This window comes from Canis lupus, chromosome 23 (assembly GCF_011100685.1).
Source record: "Canis lupus familiaris isolate Mischka breed German Shepherd chromosome 23, alternate assembly UU_Cfam_GSD_1.0, whole genome shotgun sequence".
NCBI lineage: Eukaryota > Metazoa > Chordata > Mammalia > Carnivora > Canidae > Canis > Canis lupus.
In genome coordinates this window covers 11,649,526-11,662,222 of record NC_049244.1, presented here as the reverse complement: position 1 = coordinate 11,662,222, position 12,697 = coordinate 11,649,526, and the positions used below count along the sequence as shown (strand labels likewise).

General features: G+C 50.5%; 1 protein-coding gene across 1 annotated transcript; it reads left to right on the top strand.

Moving 5' to 3' along the window:
• The first annotated feature begins 5,962 nt into the window (after positions 1 to 5,962).
• Positions 5,963 to 11,730, top strand: CCK (cholecystokinin). The gene is made up of 3 exons (XM_038570550.1): positions 5,963 to 6,095; positions 7,178 to 7,390; positions 11,320 to 11,730. The coding sequence occupies exons 2-3, from the start codon at positions 7,180 to 7,182 to the stop codon at positions 11,451 to 11,453; spliced, it is 345 nt and encodes a 114-aa protein (XP_038426478.1). The 5' UTR covers positions 5,963 to 6,095; positions 7,178 to 7,179; the 3' UTR covers positions 11,454 to 11,730.
• Positions 11,731 to 12,697: the final 967 nt, after the last annotated feature.

The following is a 12,697-nucleotide window of genomic DNA, read 5'->3' as shown; positions in this document are numbered from 1 at the left end:
ACCTGTTGGTGTTTGGGTTTGTGACCCTTGAATGAGAGGTCCCAGGTTTAGGGGATTCCCCAGATTTAAAGGATTTCAGTAACCTTACAGAAATGCCAGTGAAAGGATTTTTCCTCTTTTCCACGCAGGCATGTTGCAGTCTGCTATGGGCTAAATGTTTATGTCCTCCCAAAATTCATATGGATGCCCTAATCCCCACTGTGATGATATTAGGAGATTGGACCTTTGAAGGAAATTAGGTTTAGATGTAATCGTGAGGGCGAGGTCCTCATGCTGGAATTGGTGCCCTAACAAAGAACAAAATCATAGAGCTTGCTCTGTCTCTCTATCATGCGAGGATACGACAGGAAGAGAACCCAGAAAAAAACCTCTCACCAGGCCCCTGACCACGATGGCTCCCTGACCTGGGTCCTCTCAGCCTCCAGGCTATGAGAAATTAATGTGTTTTGTTTAAGCCACCCAGTCTATGGTATTTTGTTATAGCAGCCCAGCTAGTCCCCTTGGCTCCCTGGTAGCTATTCCAACCTCAGCCATCATCCTCTCTCTTCTCTACCTGAGAACTTTCTCTGGCCCTGTAGGAGCAGGGAAGCCGATTTAGAAGTGAAGAGGAAGCCGTCATCCCTGGAGCAGCCCTCAACCAATGGGGCACCAGAGCCGGTGGGTAAATCCCCCAGGCTCTCCTCCCAGCCTCAGGTGGGCTGGTTTTGAGGCATGTTCCATGAGGTATCTCACAGAGACCCCAGTGGGACTGCCCCCACAGCAGGAACCCACTCATCAACATGCACTTGATTGTCCTCTCTCTCCCCTGTCCCCTCACCCTGCTTCCTTAAGATCACTGCCAAATAAATTTCCTGCTCCCAGGTGCCTGTCTGAGCCCTACTTTTGTGAGCACTAAAACTAAGACAAGACATTCTAATGGAGCTCATCATTAAGGAAAGGAAGCACTGTCCCCAATGACCACAGCTACTTCTTGCTTTTCAATCAAATCATTCTGGGTGATAGCAGAAACACTGGCTCTGGGGGCCTTTGAAAGTTTCCAGAACAATTAATGGCATTTCTACCATATGTACCAGGGGAAAACACTTAGGACCCAAAAAGAAGCCTTCAAACCAATGTATTTTGAATCAGAGCCAACAATCTCCTGACCTCCTTTAAAGAGGAATTACTAGTAACAAGTTTAAATTCTGTGAATAATAAATTAGGAGGCTCTAGTACATCCCTGGAAATTCCACTCAGTCTTCTGCAAGTGAAGAATGGACATATGTCTTTGAGATACCTCCCAGGACTAAAAATCCTAATTGCAACAATTCCCTCTCACCACTACTCCCTTTCAAATGCCACATCTGGATATGGTCATGATGCTTTCAGCCCCCTGCATGGCATGAAGGACCTTCCACATGGGCAGTTCGGGGCCTCAGCTGGTGAGCCTCGCTCAGCGGTAAGGAGGTGAGGCGTTGGCAGGTGGGAGACAGAGAGGGCACTATCTGTTTTTTTCCTTTTCCTGAGACAAGAGGATGGGCTTAGGGTGAAACTTAATTACCATCTCACACTTGGTAAAATACAACCACAACCTCCAAACAAGGAAAACTCTCATTACAACCCCCTTTGTGTTCATTTGTACTGAAAAGCAAAACCATTTCTCCTTCACATACCTAGTGAGGTCTATGTATCAAAGAGCCTGAACAGAGGGACGTCAAGCAGGGGTTTGTATATGTTCCTGCAAGTCTTCTGCCCATACCCTCTACTTGATCTACTTCTCTCAGAATCATTTGTGCCCATCGATGACCTATTGCATATACAAGTATTTTTCTTGTTTATTATCTGTCTCCTCCACTAGAATGGAAGCACCACAAACAGAGGGATTTGTCTGTATTGTTCCCCGTTGTATCTCAACAATGCCTAATGGACAGTTGATTTTTTAAGTAGGATTATCTTGAAATTAGAGAAAACTTTGGGGACAAGTGGTTTATTTGAGAGATGACCCCAGATACAAGAAGTGAGGAAATGAGAGGAGTAAGGCAGGGGAGGAGGAAAAGTCAACTGGGGGCACCTTGGTGGGTCAGTAGGTTAAGCATCTGTCTTCGGCTCAGGTCATGATCCCAGGGTCCTGGTTGAGCCACGTATCAGGCTCCCTGCTCAGTGGGGTGTCTGCTTCTCCCTCTCCCTCTTCCTCTGCTCCTCCTGCCCCCCACCTCGTGCTCTCTCTCTGTGTATCTCTTAAATAATAAGTAAATAAAATCTTTAAAAAAGAAAATTCAGCTAAAGGGAGGCTATTGCTAGAGGCAAAGGAACTTTAAGAAGATTCCAGAAGCTTCTGGGAATGGTCCACACAGAGGACCGGAAATGGGCTCCTATCCCCCACTGATTGAGGGTTGTCCTCTGGGATGTTAAGACCCATGTACTTCCAGACTAAACCTCTTCTGGGTTTGAGTTTTGAGGCAGAGAACTGCAAAGGGGTGCTTTAAAAGCTTGAGATGGGAACACTGTCTGAATGCTCAAAATTACCCAGTCCAAATCCAGCTAGGGGTACCTGGGTGGCTCAGTCAGTTAAGCATCTGCCTTTGGCTCACGTCATGATCTCAGGGTCCTGGGATTGAACCCTGCATCTGGCTCCCCCAACAGCCAGAGCCAGAGGTGGGACATTAGCTGTAGTGAAGGCACCAAAAGCATCTACCTTAAGGGGCATTAAGCAAGTACCTTTAGTGAATAAATGGATTCTCCTTAATGCAGATAAACACATGCATTAACTGGAAAAGTGGGGGCCCAGGCACATCTTGCTTTAGAAGTGGTCAGAGTTATTAGTACCCTCTGATCCATTAAGAAGGAAGACTTATTAGTATGGCCATGGAGTTCAGACCCCTTTTAACTTTTTATTTTCCCAGAGAATCTTCTATAATATATCCCTGCTCAGAATTCAATTCCTAGAGGTGAAGTGACTACAACTTTATAGCAAGTTATAAAGGTCCACTGCATAAGCCCTTCTTCCAGCTTCTGATAATCCTTGTCACTTTTGGCTTCTTCTTAAGGCATTTTTACTCTGGTGTCTTGACCACTCCTTCAGACACCTTATTCTGGTGTCTCAGCTCCCTCTTCTCCACTCACCGTCTTGCTCTCGATGTGCCTAGAGGTGTCCACTTATTCACCTGCCCTCCTAGGCACCCGCTAGGCTGGCTGTCACCCTCCACCCAAAGACTCTGGTCCACACTTCCAGTGCCTCTATGTCCTGAGCTTAGGGCTCATTCTCAACCTGTTCCTGGGACATCCACACACAAGCAATGAGTTCAATCTTATATTAGATTACCTACCTCAACCCCATACCCGGCCCTCACACCTGACCTCCTGGTCTTGGGTAACACTCCACCTACCCACTTGTCTCACAACACAGAGCCCCAGTGTCAGCCTCAGTCACCTAGTTTCATTGCCTCTACAAGCTTCTCTGACATCAAGAGGTTAACAGTGGCTGTCCCGGGAAAATGGAATTTTTCCTCTTTTTTCTACTTTTACTGACTTTCTGAATTACCTCTAATGAACACATTGCTTTGATAATGTTTAATATGTTTCATAATAACTAATAGGCTTCATAATCCATTGTAAACCAAAATATAAATCTATCTTTATCCCATCTGGCCCTCCTAATAGATCCAGACTTACAGCTTCTCCCCACTTGGAATGCTTCTCACATTACAACCAGACTCATCTTTCTAAAATCAGGGTCTCCTTCCTCTGCTCCCCCTCAACAAAACATTTCTCTAGGGGACACCTGGGTGGCTCTGTCAGTTGAGCGACTGTATCTTGATTTTGGCTCAGGTCTTGATCTTAGGGTCCTGGGATGGAGCCCCCTGCTGAGCATGGAGCCTGCTTGAGGATTTCTCTCTCTCTCTCCTTCTTCCTCTGCCCCTCCCTCCCCACCCTAAAGCACTCACTTGTGGCCCCCCCTCAAATAAATAAATAAATAAATATTTTTAAAAAACCCAAAAAATACTTCTCTGGGATCATCTCCCAACTCCTGCACCACGATAGTCCCTCAAATACATCAGAATCACTAGAGGGTTGTCTGTTTACTTTTTTTGCTGCTCCCCCATCATATTGTCATCATTGTTCATGCTGCATCCCCAATGCCTGGCACAAAGCAACTGTTCAATAAATATTAATTATTAATTAAGTGGATGGAAGGAAGGGTGTTAAGTCACTGGCTTACCACAAGGAAATTCTATAGCAGTGGTTCTTAAAGTGCATTCAGGGGCTCACCAGCAGGCGCATCATTGGGGAACTTGTTAGAGCGGGAGATTCTTGGGCCCCACCTCAGAATCAGAGACTCAGGATATCTGAACAAGCCTTTTAGGTGATTCTGTTTTGTAGCAAGTTTATGTTCCCAGAAATACCTTGGCCACAGTCACAAATAAAACTAGTTCCTGCAACTGAACTACACACCCCTTAGCAGCCTTGTGGAAAAACCACTGGAAAACATCTTACTTGCTGCTGTTTCAAAAATGTTGCCTGTAGGTTGCAGAAATACAGCAGCCTCTAGAGTTTAGAAAAGGGGATGCAACCAGAAGTGTCTCCCCACCAAGCTCTCCCAGCCACCTCCATGCCCCCATGCTAGAGTCCTCACAGTCCTGCCCATGTAGGGAACCCTACAGCTGAGTACAGGTGCCAGTTTTGAAAAAGGCACTTCCAAGTCCTTCTTGAGGGAAAGGAGGAGAGGAATGAAGGGCTCCGGGGCTGGACAAGGGACAGATGTGACCCCGAGGTCTCGGGCTGGGAAGATTCTTTTTTTTTTTTTAAAAGATCTTATTTGTTTATTCATGAGAGACACAGAGAGAGGCAGAGACACAGCCAAGGGAGAAGCAGGCTCCCTGCGGGGACCCGATGCGGGACTCCATCCCCCGCCCGCGGATCGCACCCTGGGCCGAAGCAGCCGCTCACCACTGAGCCACCCAACCAGGCGCCCCCCGGGAGGACTCTGCCGCACGGCCAGGGCAGTCCCGGCTGGCGCAGCTCTTCGAGCCTCGGTTTGCCATCTGTGAAATGGGGTTGGCAGTGCCTTTCGCCCAGACGGGTTGGCCGAGATGGTTTGGCCGCCAGGGCGCCCCGGCTCGGGTGGCCTCGCTCGGCAGCCCGGGGCGCGACGGCACCGGGAAGGACGCGGGGGGCCCGCGGGGTGTGAGTGCTCGGCGGCCGGGGAGAGGGGATGGGGTGCGGCGCAGGGCTCTTCGGGGCACTCTGGCGCCACTGGTCGGCGACCGGGGGCTAATTCGACCGCGACCCGGAGGCAAACGGCCCTTTCCCAAGCTCCGAGCGAAGTCCCGAGGTGTCACCGTCGCTCCACAGCTGCATGAACAGAGCCCCGGGACCCCAAGGGCCCGCCGAGGCCAAGGCCCTTTCACTGACCCGGGAACACCTGCCCTCGGAATCCTGGGGAACCTCCAGGGCTTCTCACCGGGCCGAGAAGAAAGTGAGGACCTCCCCCCCCCCCCAAGAAGCCCACTCAGTGATCCAAAAAAACAAAACACCAAAAAAGACAAAAAAACAAAAAACAAACAACAAAAAAAAACCCACAACATGCCCAGAGCAGCCTGAGCTGCTCCAGGCGGGGCGCAACCCCCCTCGCCCCCCCCCACCCCCACCCCCACCCCCACCCCCAGCTCCGAATTACACTTTGCAGACACCCAGCCCGGTCCAGTTCCCCAGCCCGCCCCTGGCCTCCTCGGGGCGCCTCCGGTCCCCAGGGCCGACCTAACTGGGCAGCTCCTCCATCCCGACACCTAGGCGTCCCGTCCTGGAGCAGGAAAGGGCGAGGGGGCGGGACGGAACCGGGACGGGCAGCCCCCCGGCCGGAGAGGCGGGCTGGACCCCGGGGCGGGGCGGGTCTCCGCGGGCCACCGCCCCTCCGCTCCCCGAGCCCCGCCGCCGCTCGGCGCCCCAGCGGCCGCCCCCTGAGCGCCTGCTGCCGCGGGGCTGCGTCACGTGGCCGGCGGCGCCGGGAGGGCCTATTTAAGGGGCGGCCGCCGGCCCACCTGCACCTGGCTCGGCTCCCCCGCCGCTCCCGGGCTGCGCCACCGCCGACCGCCGCGTCTACGCTCCTAGCCCACGAGGTAGGTCCCCGGCCCTCGAGGTGGTGTGAGAATGCGGTCCGCGGTCTTGTGCCCCTTCACCGCATTTCCCTGTTTTCTGCATCTTCTTCCCGACAGACAGCTCGGAAGACCTGTCTCGGAGTCAGAACAGCAGAGGGGGCTGGGCGGGCAGAGCGGCGGGGGGACTTCCGAGCCGGCTTCGTCCCCGTCCCCGTGCCCGTCCCCGTGCCCGTCCCCTGCCCCGTCCCTGTGCCCGTCCCCGTCCCCGTCCCCGTCCCCGTGCCCGTCCCCGTGCCCTGCCCGTGCCCTGCCCCGTCCCCGTCCCCGTGCCCGTCCCCGTGCCCTGCCCCGTCTCCGTCCCCGTGCCCTGCCCGTGCCGCGCCGGGATAGCTATTTGCTAGGAATTAGCCCGCGCCCAGGGCTTTGCTGGATGTTACACGGAGGTGCGGTGCACCCGGCCGTCTCCTCAAATAGACTCCCAAGGGGCTTTAAGATTTAAATTCACTTTCTAAATATTGCAGGAAATTTCAAGGCTTTGGGGATAGAAAAGTGCGGGTGTCGTATCTGCTCGTGGATCTCGAAGGCGACGGCGCTTTGCCAACGACGGAAGACCAAGCGCTTATTTCTGATTCTAAAAAGCCCTTTGGGTTTTGCATCGTAGTTTGTTGCCGGTTCCCGTGTGCACCTTAAAGAAACTTCAGAAACACGGCTTTAATTTCTTGCTCCTGCATTTTAAGCTGCGCTCCTCCCTTCTTCACCCTTTATTTTCCCCCACTGAGAGCTTCTTGGCTCCCGGGGGTCTGGTTTCTCCCAGCTTTAACTCTTGCTTTTCCAGTTACAAGACGGGCGCTCTAACAACACTTTCTGAAACTCAAGGAAAACAGAAGACGTTTCTTCTGCCAGCCCAGGCGGAAGGCTGGGTCCCCGGGACTCCACGGGGTGTGGCCGCCGCGTGCCCCCGCGGCGCCTGGCGAGCCCCTGCCTTGCACCGGCGGGCGCGGCCGGAGCCCCGCGCGCCTGCACTGAGCCCCCGGTGCCTCCGCCAGAGCCCGCGAGGCCCCCGCCTTGTCGTTCACGTCCCCTGTCCCATTGCTGTCCCGCAGCCATGAACGGCGGCGTGTGCCTGTGCGTGCTGCTGGCGGTACTGGCGGCGGGCGCCCTGGCGCAGCCCGTCCCGGCCGACCCGGCGGGCCCGGGGGCGCAGCGGGAGGACGAGGCGCCCCGGAGGCAGCTGAGGGCAGTGCAGAAGGTGGACGGCGAGCCCCGCGCGCACCTGGGCGCCCTGCTGGCCAGGTACATCCAGCAGGCCCGGAAAGGTACGGATGCTCATTCGCCTACGGGGTCCTTATTCCTCTGACCCCGCCTGCGGCTCCCCATCCTGACCCTGTTCCCCAGCGTCCTGCTGATGGAGGTGGGTAGCCCCTGGGAAGGAAACAGGCGGTGCCTTAAGCCGAAAGGTTTCTTCACTTTCGCCCTCTCCCCCCCGCCCGCCCCCCCCCCCCATTGCACTGCGCTGGACAGTACGGTTTTCTGGCCTCCTTTGTAGAAAACTGAGAGCGAATGCGGTGGATTCAATTAATTAAGGAAAACCTTTTTAAAAGAGCTTTCTTGAACTAGTGTTGGCCCGTGTTGCTGCTTAAGTTCAACGCTGTATTATGAAGATATTAAAAGGTAATTATGAAGCAAATTACTGACTCTAAAAGACTTTGCAGATCTACCAAATACCCAATACTGGAAATGCAGAGGAACCGGGAGCCACCCAGGTGTGACACTTGGAAACCCCCTAGCAGGAAGGCATTGATGCTGAGAAAGCTCTTGCGTCCTGACAACAGTGGAAAAAACAGTGACGATGTGTCAGTTTTCACCAAAGAATGTAACAGGAGGAAAGAATCAGTAGCAGTTTTGAGTTCTCCTTGGCAGTGATTTAAAATGATTACTCAAGAGACCTGTTTGTTTTTATTTTGCTGTTAGAGAGGTGGTCCCAATTGCAGCAGGACTGTGCAAGCCAGGTTTCTCAGCATTGATGTCTGTCTGCAGGATTATGGTGATTTGGTGGCTCACTAGCAGGGTGACATACTGACAGCCCTGTCCCTTTCCTGGGCCTGTCTCGTCTGTAAAGCACAGAGAAAGCTAGAGTTCCCTAGGTCCCTTCTAGCATTCTGTGTGATTCCGAGGGAGGCTCATTTGTCTGTAGGCTCCTTAGGAATCATGATTGGGACTGAAACAGTTTTTTTTTTTTTTTTTCAACCAACTTGATCCGCTGTGACATGGATGGCTGTGGGGTGGTGTGCTAAACTAGACCAATGCAGCCAGCCAATAAACCACAGAAAATGCTATTGGGAAGGGTAGAGGGTGGACCCCTTTCCCATGAGGCTTTCTGACCGTCCCATGTGCCAGGGAGGCTTTCCTTGACTAAACAAGGAAAAAATGATGGGCTTGGCTTTCCAGAGTCTCTGATGGTTTCATATGAAGGTAAGATCAAAAGTTTTTCGACCAGGGGAATTCAGAAGGAGAAAAAAAAAAAAAAGATGATTTAAGATGATTTGTTATATTTTGTCCGCTCTTTGGGAAATTGTCCCAGCTACCATCTTCTGTTTTGCTTTCTAACTAAAATTAAATTAAGAGATGTTGGAAATATTAGTCAGATGACAGAGAAAGTCTGAAAACTTCTTGAATTCCTATTGATTATCTGTCTCAAAGTAATTTAATATCTGTCCTTGGATGTCAGTTGAACTTCAGCCAGACCAGTCCGAAATATCATAGGTTTTTCACTGAGCTGTCATCTGGAACCCCCTCCCCATCATCAGGAAAGAGCCACGAGAAACAGGTCTGAGAAACAAGCCAGTTGCCAAACTACTTCCCCAGAACTGACACTTGGCAGTGGCTTTATACTACAAATCTTAGCTGGAAGTTTGTCCCTAGCATCTCTGCTCAGCCACTTTCTCCCTTTGCCTTTAGAATGCTGTACCACACAAGCCCATGCGGGAATGGCAGCCCCTCGGGACTTCAGCTGCCAACACCCACAACCGGCACGAGGCAGAAAATAATCCTACTCGCCTATTTAACAAATATGAACCAGGAAGAAATATTTATACCTATCCTTGAATATTTTACACATTTTGAGATCATACTGGATATGTACTCAACTACAGTACTTATGCTTACAGATTCTAAACACGATAATGTACTCTTCGAGGAGTGCTCAAGAGTTTATTGTTAGAAATTAATTGTCTGCAGAGCTTTCAGTGATTGAGAAGCGATTCTATTGGGGGCAGGGGACATCTAGCATACACCTGCCCCATGCCCAACAAAGCTCTAATGCTACATCTGTAACATCTGTACTGTCTGTTACTCCTCGCTGAAGCCCTGGTTAGTAAGTTCCATTAGGCTCTGGGAGAATATATAACCTACATGACTTTGCACACCTGACACTCTGTTCAAGCCCTGCCCTCCCCAGCGGGACTGGAAGCCAGTCATCTTCCCAGCTGTACTGCCCATTCGGGGGGTTTTAAAGTTTAAAGGAGGCAGGACCTTCAATTCAATTCTGTAAACCAGGTGTAGTTCCTACTTTGTGTCACACTGGAGAAGCGAGTGAGGACCCAGGTAAATGCACACACTGTGAGCACAGAACTGTGTGTGGAATGGAGGGATTGAGGTGTGAAACCAGCACAGCTACCAGGGCTGAATGTGATTCCTGCACCACCCCCCTCCCCCACCCAAGCCCAACAAACCTAGGCTGCTTATGCACCTCGAAGCTGCCGCTTTGCCTTCATTAACTGGAACTTGGGGCTATGCCCAGCCCTTCATGGTGGCATTCATCATCACCAGGCAGAAGAATGGGCTACATTTCTATAACTGGGTACAAATAACTGGATATGCAAGGTTTTTTTGAATGCAAAGACTAGTATTTCACCTGAAAAATGTTGAACAATGAAACAGCCAGGTCTGTTTTCCTTTTGCATAGCTGGAGATACCTGCAAAGAGGCAGGAATGTCTGGATTGACTTTTGATCCCAAGGCTGGGAAGGGATTGAGGTGGGGATGTCAGGAGAAGAATGGGTGGGGACATTACTCTGTATAATTGTTTCTGGTTTTTAATTTAGCTAGCTTCACTTGGTTATCCAATAAGACAGAGAAACTGCTCCTGCAAGGTCATTTATCAATAAATAAGTCATAGTCTGACTCCTTGCAGCCTGTGGGCAGGAGCTGGCAAGGGCAGTCTCATACAGGAGGGTTCGATGCCAGCATCCAGAGCAGTGGGGTCACAGGGGCCCTCATACGATAGGAACCATGGAGCAGTCCTCCATCACTCTGCTCTTAAAGTCCCCTGGGCTTTCCCCCTTTGAGGTCCCTGAGGGACATTTCTTGCCTCTTAGCTTGCACAAAAGAAGGCATTATACTGATTTCACATCCAGAAGGTCACTGTCTGTGATCTGTGGGCTAGGACTGTGTCATATGTCTCCAAAGAAACTGCTTCTTCATGTCCCTGTTCGCTCAATGTGAATTACACGTGAGAATCATCCTGTTCCTGACGACTTAACTCCTGAAGGTCCATTTTTCATTCAGTTATTGCATTTTGGTCAAAAGGGATGAATTAACCTCCTTATTACCTCTCTGCCCACTCTTCTTTGAATGCCACTGACGTAAGATTTTAATCTGACAGTGTGTCTTACTCTCATTATCATTTTGAAAAAGAAGGTAGTTTCAAATTAATTTGTACACAGTATTTGTCTAGCAGTGGAACTTGACTCTATTTTTTAAACCATTCTAACATCAAAATATTGTAACTAAAAAAAAAACCAAAATATTGTAACTGCGTCACCTTAACAATAGTCAGGTATGCTCGGGATATCAAGGGGCAAATTCCAGAAATGGGTAAGTACCAAGGAAACCCTTGCTTGGCATCTACTGAGGGCCAGCTACCACGGTGGAAACACCCCAAGGAGTAGGAAAACTAAGGCATATCTAAGCTGTGGAAGGCCACAAATCTGTGGATTCACTTAAATCCTTATAGATTGGAAGCCATACCCATGGCTAGTAAATACTACTCTCTCTAGTGACACAGACTTGGGTCCTTCTCTTAGATTTTGGTCTAGTAATCCATCCCACTGTTGGAACAGCTCTTTGATACCTTTAAGGAGGAGCTTTTGTATTGTCTGGCTTTTCCCATTGTTCTCCTTTACAGATTGAAATAGTGATGCTCTTAGATGTAATGGCCCTGCTTCCTTTGCCCCTGCCCCTTGTAGCTCCTTCTGGCCGAATGTCCGTCATTAAGAACCTGCAGAACCTGGACCCCAGTCACAGGATAAGCGACCGGGACTACATGGGCTGGATGGATTTTGGCCGGCGTAGTGCTGAGGAGTATGAATACCCCTCCTAAGGGACCCTGCCTTTGTCGGCACACCAGGAAGCAACCGCCTGGCTCAGAAGAGGCAGAAAAAGAAAACAATCACACTCATAAGTCATTGTCTCTGAAGTTTGACATTTTCATTATCTATTTATTAAGTTTTCAATGTGAAAAATGTCTGTAAGATTGTCCAGTGCAACCTCACACCTCACCAGAATTGTACAAATGGAAAGCAAAACATTTTCCTCGTCTGTGATGCGTGGTCCTAAAGTGTTGCTATGCTATTAAAATAATTTCATTCTGCTCCCTAGTCCGCTGTGTCTATCGAGCGCAAAGGGTTCCATATAATCCACAGGACCTTCAAGGAGGAAAGCCTGAGATAATACCCAAGGACAAACCCCTGGCATAGATGGTCCCAGAAAGGGCTCGAGAGATGAGGGTTGGACATGAGGTTAACTTCTCTACTGCCAGGCAAAATGGCCAGTAAAAGGACCTTCTGGGTCAGTTCCATGGCCCAGCTCTGGCCACCCTGGGTGTGGGGCCCCTGCTGGGCTTCACTGCAAAAAGAAAACATGCCCTGCTTGCACTGAGCACTCATTTGTCTGGGTAAAGACCAGAGATGCAGCTTGGGTTGGAGCCTCCCACCTGCCCATCCCTGTAGGATGTAGTAACCCCATCCCTCACCAGGACTTCTTTGGGATTCTCTTGGCCTTTAAACAAATTATGGGGCAAATGCTAGTCAGTGCTTTCACATCCCTTGGATCTCTCCATGGCCCTGTGGCACCGAGGTTATTGTCCTTTTACAGATGAGGAAACAGGTCCCAAGAGGTAAAAGTGACTGGCCCACAGTTCCCCAGCTAATGAGATTCACAGACTTGATTGCTCCCAGTAGCATGACCTCCATCACCCGAGCCCTTCCAGACTCTGGAGTACATGTGAATCACCAGGGAATCTTATAACTCACACATTCTGACTCAACAAGTCTGGCCTTGGGCCTGAGCAAGCTCCCAGGTGAAACCAGTGTGGTGGGTCCTGGACCACACTTGGGGTGGCAGTGGTCTAGGGAGGAGCCTGTGATTACAATCCCCTGGGTCTAACCATATTTCAGAGACATATTTCATAGCATGTTGGGTGATTCTAGTAGCTACCTGAAGCAGAAACTCTCCTTTCTTGGGCCAATCCCTCCATTGGGTCTCTGTAGGGGTCCAGAAAAGAAATTATTTCAAGGGGACACCCAGAGATAATCTGACACCAGCTACCCAAGGTACAGTCCTTCT

What these genes read in the sequence shown, in the direction of transcription:
- CCK (XM_038570550.1), top strand. Translation starts at nt 7,180, where the DNA reads ATGAACGGCGGCGTGTGCCTGTGCGTGCTGCTGGCGGTACTGGCGGCG. An exon ending in CATCCAGCAGGCCCGGAAAG is followed by an intron (nt 7,391 to 11,319) that starts GTACGGATGCTC and finishes TGCCCCTTGTAG; the next exon opens with CTCCTTCTGGCCGAATGTCC.